Source organism: Varanus komodoensis, unplaced genomic scaffold, assembly GCF_004798865.1.
Source record: "Varanus komodoensis strain SLA01 unplaced genomic scaffold, ASM479886v1 scaffold11, whole genome shotgun sequence".
NCBI lineage: Eukaryota > Metazoa > Chordata > Lepidosauria > Squamata > Varanidae > Varanus > Varanus komodoensis.
The window spans coordinates 32,841,605-32,858,259 of record NW_025335317.1 but is presented as its reverse complement, the minus strand read 5'-3'; the positions used below and the strand labels follow the sequence as shown (position 1 = coordinate 32,858,259).

General features: G+C 40.8%; 1 protein-coding gene across 4 annotated transcripts in view; it reads right to left on the bottom strand.

The window, feature by feature from the left end:
- SPAG9 (sperm associated antigen 9) overlaps positions 1 to 16,655 on the bottom strand; it is a 111,108-nt gene that overhangs the window by 74,502 nt on the left and 19,951 nt on the right. For 3 of the 4 annotated variants that reach the window (XM_044419965.1, XM_044419967.1, XM_044419969.1), the window contains one exon: positions 14,710 to 14,780. In XM_044419965.1, coding sequence (XP_044275900.1) covers positions 14,710 to 14,780 — 71 coding nt within the window. Of the gene's footprint in view, positions 1 to 7,177; positions 7,183 to 14,709; positions 14,781 to 16,655 lie in introns of those variants that run through there. The other variant, XM_044419968.1, reaches the window with a different exon arrangement.

The window sequence follows — 16,655 nt, the reverse complement described above, 5'->3', positions numbered from 1 at the left end:
CATTTTAGTACAACTTCTTCTACAGAGGAACCTGTAATGACAGAATACTAACCAGTGCAAATGTATCTTTCAGGGTTTAAACTATTTTCAAATAAACATACCATCACATCAGATTATATCACACCACAGTAATTCAATATGCCAAAAGATCCTTTCTCCTGCCTTCAGGGTCATTTCAGATTAAGCTACATGAAAAGTTAATCCCAAAGTCTTAGTGCCAAATTAAGAGGGAATCAGAACAACTCACATTTACCTTTATCATAAACTGTAATGTGCATCCTTAAACATGGATTGTTGTTATATCAATGATGCTGGAATGTTTTGCAAGCACAGTTAGCTGATCTGAGTGTCAATATGATTTGAACATATTCTGCATATCATCAAAAATAACTTTTCAGCATTTACTCATTTAAAAAAGCAATATACCACCACCATACTGACAGACAAAATAGCATTTATATATCCTATCTTCAAAAACAGGAATCTTTTCGATATTCTTTACAAGCAAAGACATAAAATACAATATAGTTAATAGTACCAAACTTTAGAAGATTAAAATACTAACTACATTGGCATATTATTTATCGCATTTGTATGCTGCCCCGTACAATGCTCTCTGGGCAGCTCACAATGAGGGTAAAGACAGTTAGCATAAGTAGATAAAACAATAAATAGAATAAAACTATAAAATCCAATATATGACATAAAATCAAATTAATATGATATATAGGACAGAAGCCCATAGCATTCAAAGCAAGCAGCAGATATCAAATAATAAAATCAAGGTAACTACTAAGAACAAGTGTTAAATAAAAATGTCTTTTCTTGGTGACAAAAGTACAATACAAGGGTGCCAAATGCACCTCCTGCCGTGCCAGTGCTAATGTCATTGTGATCACCTAAACCAGTGCCAACACTTGCTAGGCAAACGGAAAAAGCAGCAATTGGCACTGAAGTTCGGTAGCAAAGCATTAATTTTCCCTTTGCCAAGCAAGCATTAATTACACCATCCTTTCTTCAGCTTGGTTAAAGAATTTAACCAAGATTGTAAGGCCACCTCAAGACTTTCCTATAAAAATAAATTATATATGCAATCACTGTAGGCCAAGGATACACTAAGCAGATCCTTCCTTTGTTGAACTGGGTGAATGAAGCATCCTAATTCACAAAATTGTGCTTATGGATTGGTCTTAAACATTTAGGACAGCCACATTGGCCTTATCAAGGTATGCAGGGTTCAAATAGGTGTTTTGAAATAGGTGTTTGTAAATAGTAGGGTATTCACAATTCATATTAGTATTCACAAATAGGTGTTTCTGAATAGCAGACTCCATATGCATATAATGGCTAGTTAGGGGTTAACTCACTGCAAGATATAGGCATGTCCTGGCAAATTAAGAGCACTGCCTCCACATGCTCATTAACAACAAACCCTAAATAATCCAGGGTGCAAGGTTTCCATTTATAACAACAACCCAAGAACAGGGCATTCTTGAGTCATTTAAAACAATGGGAAGCAAGCAGGAACAAACCCAGGGTTTATTAACCATGGATTATTTGATCATGCACCCCGGGTCTTAAGTCTTTTATGGAGGATGACAGTTTGATGCTTGCTGTTGTCATCTAATTGTTTTGTGTTATAATAGAAGTTACTAACTTTGCTTTGCACTTTGTTAATACCTTGCTTTTCTGCCAAATTGGCTCACAGGATGACTTACCATCATAAAAAGTACTATCACAATTGAAAGGGTATCTGTATTATATTTCAGTTCAAAGATTGCTATTATTAAGTATCTATTGGAGCAAGGGGTACTCTTCATGAAAGCGTAACTTTTTTAAAAAATCCAGTGCATCCTTTATTAAAATGTTTTCATTCACAGGAACTTAATATTCTTCATCATCTTATGTACCAGAACACTTTTGTCCACCAAGCACTGAAATGATTAGCTGTGGCATAGCCATAGGATTTATAGTTAATTACAATATACTTTTCCATATCACTTTTAGCAAGACATATGCAGTCATCTGAGAGTAAATACACTGCATATTAGGATTTGATTTCTCAAAGCAACCAATTATATTTTATATTCTCCAAATACTTATGCTGACTTGCTATGGCACATGGCCCCAACATGGGAAGAATACAAGCCATAAGAGCAAAATTCATACTACTTCAGTGAATTTTCTGCATCTTCCCCTCAAAAAAACCTCTGCTGAAATCCTATGCATTCTGTTATAGGGAAAAACTGTGCTTTCAATGTGGTCTTCTGCCTTCTTCAGATGCAGCAACACAATGCTGCCTCCATACTATGTACCATTCCACTCATTCAGCATTACAGAGATTCATTTCCACCAGACAAGTATTGGAAATGTATCTTTTTTGTCCAGACAAATGAAAAACAGCACAGGCTGCATAAATGTAATACTACAGAACTATGTAAGAATGGCTGCAGTGGATGCCACTTGTACTCTTCCTTACATAATCTGATCAGCACTTTGAACAGCAACATGCTAAGAATGTCTTGGTCTCAATTCAATTAACCTAAATAAGTATTTGTTACTGTTGTCCAAGCAGTGTTAATGTGCAACTGTGCAATATTCAACAGCAAGAAATGCTCTTTTTTCAGTAATTCACACTTACAAGGTGGTATCTCACCCACCGTGCCTTTCAATCAACTGCACAAACAAGTTGGCAATTTGAAATCTCCCTCTCCCCTGACCCCGCCCCCTTCAATCAGGCTCAAAAGGAGAAGAACTTCGAAACACTCTTGAAATTGTTTTACCAAGAAAAATATATTTCAGAAGTTTATGCACATGACAATAATGTGCATAAACACATTATTTTGGCAGGTGATAACCAAGTGATCTGCAATAATTCCTTGCTGTATATGTGCAATGCTTTCCACCATTTATTTAAGCCTGTTCTGTCCAGGACCATTTTTGAAACCATGTTACCATAGGCATTATTCCATATCCAAATGCTGCATTTCCTTGTGAAACATAGAGTAGGCAAGACAAACCTAAAGAAATGCAGTTCAATAAAAGCATAAGTATCTCCAATGACCTTCCAGAATGTACCTCCTGATGCCTCAGCTAAATCCATCTAGACCAACTTAATCTGTGCCTTTTGCAGCCATGATAGCTGAATGAAACTTTTATAAACCATCAAGCGTCAATATTCAAGCAACAAAAATAAAGTGCAAATGAACACAATAGCTGTCCTTAATTTTCTCTTCAGAAAAAAGTCACAGCCGGGATCAGGAAGTTTGTGTTGGTGACAAATATGCTGTCCCCCAGCCTTCACAGTTGATTCTCATCACAATACTCTTCACCTCAATGCCCCCTGCCAACCCTAGCTCTTACATTAACATACCCAAGAAATTTTAACCATGCACGTCAGGTTTTACCATTCTTCAGGTCCCTCTGACCCTCATTGTCCCATCCAGTCACATTTTTCCATACAGCAAGGTATCTTTGTGTGTGTTTTGACTCTCCACATACACGGTTCACACACACCACATAGCTGGCAAGCTGTAATTTAGCATCATTTGTTAAAAGAATTGGAAACCTCTGGCCTGTGTGCCAATCAGAATCACCATTATCCTGATGTCTCCAATCAGGGATAATAGCAGAGATTCCCTTGAACACATTCCCCTAAACTAGTAGGTTAAGGAGTTCAAATTATGCTCCATGTTTGTTTTGCCCATTCTGTGTCCTTCCCAATGGAAGAAGATGCAGGAAAAAGGAAGCCACCCTGCCAAAGCATGGACTAGAAGAGCATCCTCCCCTCTAGTGGCTCTGTCAGGGAGGGTTTGGCATGAAAGTCCCTTTCACGACAGAAAAAATGAGCCCACACCAATGCTGGTCCCAGGCAAAGTGCTGAGACATTAAGTTGGGGGCTGAACATCAGAGAATGTGGTCCAGATGACCCACCTACCCAGAAAACATTCCTTTGGAACAAGGACCAGGGCCATGCATCTTACAACAGCTCCTCTGTAAGGGAGGAAGCATCCGTTGCTTCACATAACAGAGATAAGAGGCAGCCTTAAGAAAAGTTGTCTCCACACAGTATGAGTGTAAAAAATGCTGTTCAAGTATCATGGAGAATAGGAATTCATGCTAAGGAACTTTCTCGTCTAGCTTCCAAGGTAACTGTTTTTTCCTTTCAGGATATATAACAGCAACACCAGAACGGAGGACTTCCAAATACCTTCAATAGCAGGGGTGGCCAGACTCGTTCAACAGAAGAGTCACATATGGAAAATGTCAGATGCTTGAGAACCACAGAACCGCAAGTGGGTGCCCACAGGTAGCAAGCCGCAAAATAAATTCAAAGAGCTACATGTGGCTCCAGAGTCTAGATTCGGCCATCCATTCTATTCCATAGTCTCGGGGGGGGGGGGGGGAAAAAAAAGGCATAGTGAAAAACTGGGGTGGGGGGGTGCTTAGGAGAAAATGGAATTGTTAGGATGAGTTCCATCAAGCCCTTTCTTGCTTTCTTGCTGGATTGTCATAAAGTACACAAGTGATACCCAACAATATAGTGAGAATCTTGTATAACTTGTAATAGTGTTGTAAATGTATAATCTTCTATCTTTCATCAGTAAGAATTTTGTATTTCTTCTGCCTCCCTGTTATCAGAGAGTAATAGATAATTCTGACTCTGAACCACTGAGTCATGTCTTCCTCCAACAATCCACCATCATACCTATGACCCGAGGTCACACACATCCCTGATGTGGCTGGCCAGAGGCTGTGACCTCCTCCACCAAGCCCTGGAACACCTTACACTTTCCAGTTCTTGGGGACTGTATTGGGGTGGGAGGGTGCATATCAACACAACTCATGGTAGAGTTGCCTAGTGAAAATGTGACATGCCTCAGTCTTTTCCTCTTCAGAGGCATAAAATGGAAGCTGCAGGAAAAGTACACAACAGGACGGAGCACAACCTGCATCCCTTATGTTTGTGCCGGAATTGTCCTTTTGAGTCATGACCCAAATCCATCAGTCCCAGTCCTTGTGTAGTCCTCTACATAACAACCTGGAGCAGCGCCAAACCTAAAACACACCACTGAGAAAAGCTTTGGGCTTTTCCTTTACAAATAATAAATCCTCATGGGCTTAATGACAAATTTTATTTATACTGTTATACAGAGAAGAGGCATAAGGGATAATGTCTGTTTCCGACAGCAAATGACTGATGGCATTGGAATGGTGACTAAAACAATACATGAAGAGCAGACTGAAGCGGCATTCAGTTTGTCATTGAGCTGTGGAAAGAATGGATTTTGAAACAGCCCATTTCAAACATGAAAGTATTTGATGTTCTATCAGTAAATGTTGGGTATATAGGAATGATCGTAATTAAGGAGAATACATAGTCACAAAATGGATATACTCTTTTTAAAGTATGTGGACATCTGGAAGAATGTTTGATTATTACAAGAAAGAACAGGAAGCTCTCAACTTGACTTTAATCAGAGCTGAACAAAATGTTTTTCCCCCACAAGGACATTTAACTTCTTTAGACAGTGACCTGAGAAAGACCCTGCAGAGTTCAAATACAATTTTACTGGTGTTCCATAGATACTGGAAAAAGAGACATGTTGCTATATAGCACATTTTTAATCAATGTGCTAATATATTCTGATAAAGTATTTACCCTACGCAATTTCACCTGCATATCATCCTATGCGTGGTGAAGAAACTAAACATACTGTGTTTGCTGGGTCTTTGTTCTGGCTGGATTTTTCTGCAGCAGGACCAGCCACAGCACAGACCCACAGATCAGTGTTCTGGACATCACTACCATTGCAAAATCTCCACTCATTATTATAAAGCAGGAAGGCCCTGGATGACTCACCTCATGTAGCTGGAATGCAACTTCTTCCAATTCCAAGCTGCTATCTAACACAGCAGGCACTTTTCTGCCAGGCTGATATGCACAGCAAGCACTACCATCCCTGGCCTGATCCACAGCCCCCTCACTCTGAACACAGCCCCAACATTATTCCTCAGCTGCCTTTTAAAGCAATGAGCAAATAAGGAGCAATGGCACGGAAACTGATGGAATGGACATTGCATAGAAATAAGCTCCATTTAAACTCCCTGCCTCTCAAGGTTACTTCTGATGGGCAGGGTGTACATATGTGTTCTTTACAACACCTTTCAGGGAGAAGTTACACATAACTGTATGTGAAGAACAGACATAACTGGGGAAGGCTATAGCTCAGTGGTAGCCCATATACTTTGCATGCTGAAGGTCTCCGGTTCAGTTCTGGTTATTGTCAGGTAGGGCTAGGCAAGAATCCTGTGGGAAACTCTAGAAAACTATTATTTCTTCCCAGTATCCAGGCTTGTCACATGTCAGAAGGATTTACATAGTTACTCTCAGCAGCAGGGCTTACCCAACAGCAAGGGTGGCTTGTTGCCCTGAGCAACAAATCATCTAGAACACTACACAAACTCCATTGTCTGTTGCAGGGCTGTAAACTGTGGCTTGCTCAGAGTTAACAACCCATGGTTCAAGTTTGTTACTTCACCCTAACCCTTTCCCTCCCCTTCACTTTTATTCCTTGGCATGTTCCCCTTTTAGCTGTTTCAGTATCCTCCACTCATGTACTTTATCCTTTTAATAAATCCATTTTCCCCGCAACACTTGGGTTGCCGTGTGCTGAATCCAGTGTCTGATTTGGGTCTCTTGGACCAGGGAGTTGCTGGGCAGGATTTTTTAGCCCAGTTGGCTAAGGGAGTGGGAAATCCTGAGCAGTTTTCCATGACACCAATTCACAAATGCACGTTCTGAGTATGTAGAACATGACAGTATATTTATCAGGCACCCATCATCCTCAATGTATCACCCTTTCAACAGCTGAATGCCCAAAGCCCAGCTCATTTATTTAAACGGCAAAAATACCCTTCAAATTGTCTAAGAAAACAGTGTTTCCTGTTTAGGTGCTTTTTGGAGGTAGAGCAGAGAAGCTAATATGAGGGATAATACAGGAGCCAGAATGTGGAAAATAGTATATCAGTATGTATTCCTGTAAAGTCCCTCCAGTTCCCTGTGGCCATGATTAAACAATGGTGTATGTAGGGGCAGATACAATTTTCCTTTGGGAGTGACTGCTGTGAACGATTTTCTTTATTCACACATGCATTTCTTTCTACTCACTTTCACATGTGTCTTGACTTTTAGTTTATAATCTTGGGATAGGTCCTATATTTCATTTTTATTAATGTACAGTGCCCGTTACCAGCTCCATCCAGAATTATATTGAGCCATTTGTGAGCCACTTTACAAGTTAAGCAGGAATAAAAATAAATTCCCACACGACTTCCTTGAGGCAGAACAAGAAATGACCAGAACCAAATCTTTATTACTAGTTTAACTGTGTGAAGCAAAAGATCTATGTACACTCATTCCAGCTTTCAAGCTTAATACTTACCTTCAAGTATCTTGTATTTTTTCCTATGTCCATTCTGATTATTCCAAGATTTGTTTTCAGGTCGTTCAACATTACATATTTAAGAAAGACTTAATGGTACCCAGGAGGAAAGAGCCACAGTTATTACCAAAGAATACAAACATTTTTCACAACTTTTTAATATTTAAGTAGAGTGGTACCTTGGCTCATGAACTTAATCCATTCCAGGACTCTGGTTGTGACCCAAATTGGTTGTGAGCCAAGTTTAATTTCCCCATAAGATTCAATGTAAATAAGGTTAATCCGTTTTGTAACCATTTTTAAATCAGAAAAATATGAAGCAAAGTGACAACAACAAAGATTGCAGCCATCTCCCCGCACCGCCCCCCCCCCCAGCATGACCGAGATCGCACCTGTCATCCCTGCAGGCGCCCGTCATCCCAGTGTGCTGGGGGGTGGGGGGGAGAGATGGGTGTGATTGCGGGTGCACTGGGGGGGGGAGAGATGGGCGAAACGATACGCTGGGGGTGGGGAGATGGCTGCGATTGCAGTTCCGTTCGTGCAGGGAAGGCGTGCCTGATCAGAGGTGCCCTCCTGCAGGAAAGACAGGTGAAATCTCAGCCATGTCCCCCGTGGCTCTGCTTTGCTACTCCCATCTTTCCTGCAGCAGCACACCTCTGATCAGAAACCCCTTTCCTGCACGAAAGCAACTGGGATCGTGGCCATCTCCCCACTCGGGGTGGGGGTGGGGGAATGGCTGCGATCTTGGTTGCCACCCAAAGCGGTGTTCGCGACCCAAGCCAAAATTTTTCAGAAATTTTTGTTCGTGACCCAATTTGTTCATGAACCAAGGCGTTCGTGAGCCAAGGTACCACTGTACTTCCCTACCATCCAGTACTATTTTTAAGGAACACTCTTTAAGAGATGAATACAAAGTGGCACTATCCTATATTTTTTTCAAGTGTTTCTTTCATTTAAGAATTATGCTGACTTCATAGAAGTCTATGACTGCTAGAAGTCTGAATACTGCTGAAAGCAAGATATTGATCCAAGACCTGATCGAAGAGCTGTTCAAACCAAAAGCCCTTAAAAGGACAAAAGGATCAATGTGACATATACCGAAAACTAAAAATAAAAATATATAAACCAAAATGAGTGACTTTGGGCAGTCACAGACTCTTAGCCCAATCTACCTCTCACAGTTGTTGTTGAAGGGATAAGGGCTGCAGGAGAAGAATGATGCAAGCCACTTTACATTCATAAGAAAAAGTGGGATATAAATCTAACAAACACAAATATGGATTCTTGCTTGTTTTGGTAAGTTTCAACACAGCAGAATATGTGTCCACATGGCACAGATTTATTTTTGTTTCAGAGTATGCATGAACCTGACAAGCATAAATATTCATAAATATTCTGACAGCTTGAAACACATTAGGTATAGTTGTATCAAGTCCTAAATGTATTTTTGCACATAAGCTGTAGAAATTTAGACTAGAGATTGTATGACTGCACATGTTGGTAGTTCTTAACATACTCTAAGATATGTGAGCAACATGTAGCCCATGCAGAAATTCGGTAGCACACCAGCAGCAAAAAAAAATCAGCAATTCACTGCCAAATTACAGTGCCAAATAACTACATATGCTTAAAATAGACAACTTGAGCTTGAAATCAAATTAAATTCATGCTTTATAAGTTTCCATAGTGGTTTTTTGACAAATTTCAGTGCCAAACGGTCATTTTGGACTGCCCAATTATGGCTACAGGACTCAGCTGCAGGGTTAAAAAGCAGTTATTATTATTAATTATATTCCTATAGCAGCTAATCTCCAAAGCTCCCTGGGCAGCTCTTTAGGTTTTACTCCTGAACCTTTTCAAATTGCCCAGCTAGGGCTTATTCTTAGGTGCCTCGCTGAATATTGTGAAATAGACTGGTTGATATGAATATGAATAATGCCAGTCAACGTTTGCAAAAATAGAAAATACAAAATCAGGCGTGTTTCCATTTCATGATACCCCAAAAATTAAATTTGGTGCCACTTTAGTTCTTTGTACTATTAAGTAAACTAATGAAAAGTTGAAATCTTACCATTACACTGAGCTCCTGATTTGTTGCTAAGAGACAAGCCAGAGTTCATAAGCTTTCATTTACAATTTTGGCTTGTTTGAGAGAAGCAAATGAAAGCCCCAGGCTCAGATCTCACTACAAGCATTCAGATTTTGGTTAATAAATCCAATTGCACTTGTTGGAAGAGCCAAGTAACAAAAAAAATTAAAATGGTTGTAAATCCTGGCATACAGAGTGAGACTTCTGGTTAGGTTCAAGAGTAACAGGAAACTATGGCTTCTTTCTACCAAAGCAGTTTCTGTTGGTGTTATATTTATTTATATCCCACCTATTCACCCTGCTGGGCCTCAAGGAGGCTCACAGCATCAGAAAAAACCTTGTACAATTAGAACATTCAAAAATATTAAAAAGTTAAAAATACAAAAAAATCAGTAGAGTATCAAAAAAATCAGTAGAGTATCAAAAATAAATCAGTAGAGTATCAAATTTTAGTGTATTTAAAATACCCAAATTAAATACACTAAAACAATGTAAAAGAATAGCAGCTCGTCCAACACAACCTCACAGGCCCAAACCATTGCTAAATGCCTGCAGGAACAAAAAGAATTTTGCCCGACTGTGGCAGCATTGCAGGAAGGGTGCCAACCTAGCAGCCCTAGCAAGGAAACTGGGACAGCCGCTCAGAAAGCTCTCGCATCAAGTGTGCCTGCGAGGATGGTGGGACCAAGAGAAAGGCCTCTTCAGAAGATCTTGAAGCAGGGGCAGGCTCATAAGGGAGAATACTATCTTTCAGATAGCCTCAACCTGAGCCATACAGGGCATTATTAGTCAGCACCAGCACTTCAGACTGGGAACCAGTTTAGCTGTTTCAACAAAGCATGCCTCCTGCAGCCAGCTACAGTTAGCAATCTCACACCAGCTCACGTTTCTAAACACTCTGCAGAGGCAGCCCACATAGAGCACATTACTGTAATCCCAACAGGATGTAACTAAGGCTTGGATCACTGTGGCCAAATCAGACAGCTCCAAGCATGGGCACAGATGGCACACTAGTTTTACCTGTGCAAATGTACTCCTGGCCACTGTCAAAGCCTGGGCATGCAGGCTCAGGGCTGAGTTCAGAAGTACATCCAAGCTGCATACCTGTGTTTTCAGGAATGTAACCTTATCCAGCACAGGCTGAATTACTATACTTTGATGCACCTTCCAATTGACCAGGAGCACCTCTGTCTTGTCTGGATTAAGCTTCAATTTGTTCACCTTCATCCAGTTCATTATTGCTGACAGACATTGATTCAGAACTAATGCAGCTTCCTCAGAGTGAGATGGAAAGGAGAGATAGACTTGGGTGCCTTCAGCATACTGGCGACACCAAAGCCCAAAACAAAGTGGGTACTCAGGAGTCAGGTGTCCACCACTCTAGTTATCTCCGCATTCCAGAGATTGTCCAAGGTTTCAGCAGAATTGACTGCTGAGGCAAAAGGAAAATCCCAAAGAACCATCAGGAAACCATTTGGCTCCATCAGCCTCCTCAGAAGGACCATCTTAACCAGCCCTCCACAGGTTCTGAACACCAGCAAATCTAAACCCTACCTACCAGACAGCGATCTGTGCATGGCAATGGAACGACAGAGAGCTCCTTCACATTCAGATCACTATTATCCCATCTAGCACACAAAATGAGATCCAGCAAGCATCCAGTAAAATGGCTGAGACCAATAACCATCTGGAACAGACCCATAGTTATCATGGTGGACATGAAGTCCTGAGCCATGCCTGACCAGAAGTTTTGGCATGGATATTCAAATGTTTCAGCATGATAAGCCAAGCAGTCTCTAACACCAACTCTGACATTACCCCAGCTAGCACAGAATGGAAAACCGTTGAGCAGCAGGATAGTGTATCCATCAACAAAATCCCTACTCTATCCCAGGAACCCACCTTCAAATAGATACACCTGAGTCAGAAGCCTATGGGACAGGGAACATGGGCAGGGGGAAAGAATTCTGACAAATCACTGCCACTCCACCTCCCTGCCTCCCCCGCCCCTCAGCCTGTTGCTTGACAGAAAACCCTGGTAGGCAGAGCTAGGAGAGGCTAACCCCTCTCCCCAGCTACACCCAACCAGGTCTCTGATACAGCATGATCATCGGGGACCAAGCGCTGATTAGCAGTTTTAGCATTCAGCAGCAGCAGCAGCTTCAACCCAGGAGGTCTGTTGCCAGGGCCATCCAGCTTATTTGAATTATGAGACAATGTGGGAGGCAGTCAACACATTTTTACTGTACCTTCCATCACTATCGTGTGTCTCCTTCTGCCCTGTGTAACTGTGATGACAGTCCCTGACTTCCAACCTTGTGCTACTTCTTTGAGACACACATTTTTACTGTCACAGGCTGCCATTATTTTTTCACAATACCTCTAGCGGGCAGCTCTGCAAGCCACCCTTCAGCCTCTCCTTTGAAAGCAGAGGGAGAAGCCATCTCAAAACCCCAAGATGGCTCCCCCAGATGGAATGACCCCTTTTGGCATTGCCCCTTCGGCAGCAGCCCCACCCCCACTGAGCTTTCCCAGAGCTGTTGCAGCTGGAAATGGGGTCACACTTTGGTGGACCTGAGTCTGTAAGAAGGCCAGTTAGAAGACCCACAGGCAAGGTCAGACCCCAGCAAGGTGACGGCAGGAGCAGCACTGGGTGACAACTTGCCTTGCAACACTGCAGAGCTCCCCACCACCACCCACCCACCCACTTGCCAGCTTCAGTGCAGGATAACCTAGGTCAGCAGAGGCCCTCTATTATGAGGGGGAGTCTGCATAAAGTCTGTATCCTTCTCCTGCTACACTCCTTGTTTAATATGCCCTAGAAGGAGATTAAATGTTTCTGCCTTTGGCTTTTGTATGATGTTTGAATTCAGGAAATGGTGGAATCTTTAAAATGAAAAGCAGGAGTTCTCACTCTCAACTTTTAATACACAAGCCAGGAGAGGGGAGAATGCAAGCTTGAAGCTTGTGCATGTTTGGACACTGTAGAAACTTACTGCACATCTGAACCTCAGCAATGCTCTGAACTTCAGGTAGTACAATCAATATAATGGAGGTAAGAGATTCAGGACACAGTGCCATCTAACCTATATTGCACATTAAATAGGGGTCTCCAACCTTTTTTGAACCCATGGGCACATCTGAGAATTTGAAAAACTACTCTGGACACCACCACAAAATGCCTGGTCAGGGGACTGCCACCTCAGCTTCTAGCTGTTCCATGTATGGGTGTTAGGCTGAATTTTATTATTCAGCAAAATCATGTTTTCTGACCATTGAATAACACAATGTCTCCTTAAGAAGAGATTGTTCAGTTCAGCTAACTGCTAGCAGGGCAATACAGTACACGCTTCTTTTAAAAGTATGCTTTTACAATACCCAGCAGTTGCTTCTTTTGGAAAGGAGTCTGTTACACCAATGAATTTTGTACTGGAATAGCGATTCCACTGATACACAAATTTGTAAATTACTGACTTGTTTCAGAAATTAATAAATGGAAGTGGAGATAGATTCTTGTGTCCTTCTGACAGCTAGAAGACTGTTACAAAACTGGAAGGGTAGACACTCACCACCTACAATGCAATGAATGGATTGAGGACCTTCAAGGTTTTTGATATATGAACAGGTGATATAAAATGCCAATTTCAAATAGAAACTTGAGTATTTGATCCATTTTTGTTGATGCTTATGCATATTTGCTAAAAATTGTAGCATTTCATACAAAACCATGCATTTACATTGATTTTTTAAAAAATAATAAAATGAACAAGCCAGCACCATACCGGGGACCCGTTCATGTACACCAATAGAAGTGCCGACAGATGCTACATTGGGGATCCCCAACATGGTGCTTTCAAACAAGACACGACTGCAAACAGGTGCAAATTAGCCTCTATGCAGTCTTTCCACGTCAGTTTTCATGTATGTTATCTATTCTATTCTAAGAACCCTATGACAGCTGAAACATACAAAGAAATTGAATAGGCAAGACTATATCAGGAAGCCATAAGAGCGCATTTATGAATGACTGACAATAATAATAAAATTACAAAAACAGCTGTGAAATTTTGTAGGGCTAATAAGAAAAAAATGTACATTTTTGAGGCTCTGAAAATTAAACAACGCAGTACATAAAAGGGCAATGCTGAAAAGAAACATGATGATGACATAACAAAGAACACTGGTATACTAGTTAGTTGACTGAACAGAAGAACAACCCGTGAGTCTGATCATCTGTTGGGCACACTATGGTTGCTCCATGAACAACTCACACGGCATAGCTTAAATGCAGAGTTGCTTAGTGTGTCAGATGAAGCCACCTACACACTCAGACGGTAACTTATAAAAATTTTATTTGTCTACCCTCTATTAGCTGAAGCTATTAAGACAGTAAAATTCCATCTAAAGTAACTCTAAGGGCAGAAGCATATATGACAAGGGAAATTCATGGTTTCCCTCAGCATATTAACATAAAAATGGAAAGCCATTTGCAGAGGGGAATCCGTGTATGCAAGGCAGCACTTAGGCATTTCCATTTCTGCATTTCTTCATCTTCCCTGAAAGTCAGGGGTGGAAGAACTGTGCCTCTACCTCCGGTATAACTGGACTATAAGTTCCATCATCCCTAAGCACTGGTTATGATGGTTGAAAATGATGGGAACTAGAGCCTAGCAAGATCTGGAGGGACACAGTACCCCTCATTCCTGCCATAGCTAGTCCTTCAGACAATATTTCTCTTTAAGTACCTTTTGCTTCTGACCAGTCCCCTTCCATATTTGTGAAGGACTAGCTAATCAAAATAGCAATATAAAACACATAATAGATTATATAAAATTATTATTACTTCTTACCACATCAATTAATATAAAGGATTTAAAAATAAACCTGGGACACAACAATAAACTTCCACAAGACCAGGACAAAAAAGTCCAAAAGGACCTTCTGCAAAAATCAGTACAGAAGTTATTTTAATTTCCTTATTCTTCTACTCCCTGAAGCATATCTGTCTATACCAGCCTTCTCCAAACTGGCACCCTCAAAATATTTGGGGCTCCAATTCCAACTAGTCCCAGTCAGCACAGCCAATGATCAGGACCACTGGGAAGATACTAGATGTGGAAAGTTGGTCTACACATCTGTAGTCTCAAATACTCAAAAGAATAACTAGTTTGTTACCTCTGTGTGTCTTGAATGAAGAGCATTGTATTCCTTCTTCAGTTCTGCTTCCCTCTCTTCCAGTCTGCTAACTGAAAAAGATAATTAATTTACTCAAAACAGATGCATTGTCAGCAACAATAACTGAATCAATTTACACCAGCTGCAGTTTCCACAAATCAAAGCTATTCATCCAAAAGCCAATTCGGTTGTTTGAGGAACACATGCTCTTGCTTTATCTTCTAAGCACTCCTTTCAGTTGAACAGTGGGCAGCTCAAGCTGAGCCCCAGAACATTCTGAGGGTGCACCAGTATAAGTCCCACACTCAATCCCTAGTCCATTCCTCTACTGCTCCTGAAGTTGCTCCAAGTTCCCACAGAGAATAGAGCCTCACCATGGCCTTCAATAATATACGATGGACTGTAGGGAAGCATGAGAACCATTAACAAAAAGTTATTGATAGCATACCCTAATGCAACACGATCTAAATCCCACAGCTTTATCTTACTACTTCACCACTGGCACTCTTGTAATGCTGGAAGGGAGAAAGAAGCAAGGAGGTACCATAAAAATCCAGTGAAATAGATTAAAAATCAGCAATGAACAGTTGAGAAGAGAGAATGGATTAAACCAAGACATAATTGTCTACTATTATGTCACCACTATTATGTCCCCCTTAATTTGAAAAATGTATTACACCAACTGCAGAAGCATTGTTTTGCTAAATCAAAATTAGACTCCAAACATCCATGCAACTCTGCAGTAGTATTCAGGAAAAAATCCAGCTAGCCAATCACACCCCCATGAGGAATCGTAACATAATATGCTATTCTTGCCTTTACTACAACAACTGTATCTGCCTATATCTCCTGTGACAACTTTTAATCAAAAACTATACTCTTTTAGATAAATAGCAATAAGAACCCTATAATTTAATAAGGATCTTAAAACAGCATTGGGTAACACACGTTTGCAAGTGCAAATATATGCCCATGTTCACAAACTAATTTTTCCAGTTCATTTAATTTTAGTCTCCAGTCATGTAATGCAACTGCTCCTATCGAGCCACCCAACAACTATAGCTCCTGCTCCACCCAGTGGAGTACTGATTTTCCATCACACATGCTCTGCAGAAAGAGGTGCCAATAACTGAGCATACTCTTAAAATGGTATGGACAATTTTGCCTGCTAAACAGAGATAGGATTTCTCTCAATATGTTTTCACAATCAGTAAATCAATGCTGTCCAGCTACCTAAGTACAGGTTTCTTTGGTGTGCTTAAAAATCAGTATTATATCCTCCATACCCAAAACTGTAAAAATCAAAAAATCCACTGACAATAGGTGACACCAGCATACTCACAAGAGAACATTCAAAGGCAAGGATAAGCTCTATGGGAACGCCTTGCCTCTGAACCAAGAAGGTTTAGATTCTAATGCTTCTTTGCCAGCTAGGAAACAACTGAAGTTTCTGTAACTCCACTTCCTCAATAGACTCCACTTGAAAGGAGAAGAGATGAATGCATACATTTGGCCAGCAGAAAACAAGCACCAAGATCAGTGTCACACAGTTCATCCTTTCCTGCTTTGACCGTCAAGCTCAGCAGACAGTGCAGGGAGGGCTGCCTTACAAGGGTCACAATGCAGCACAGTACACTATCAGTCTGGAAATATCCTGTGATTTACAACAATATCGTAAGTTTATTACTTTATATCCTACCTTTTAACTAAATATGGTGCTCAAGGCAGCTTATAGTAAAATGCAAATTAAAACAATTTCTGAATTATCCTAATTATAATGTAATAATAAAACAGGCTCATAAAACCGTTAAACACAAAATTGTCAAGAATAGACAGTACCCAAAACCCCTTTGGCAACAGACCGGCTTACAAGCTAAAGGTTTGTTCGAATAACTGGCCTCTTTGTATGTCAGAGGAAGGACAACTGAGGGAGCAATCCTAACTTC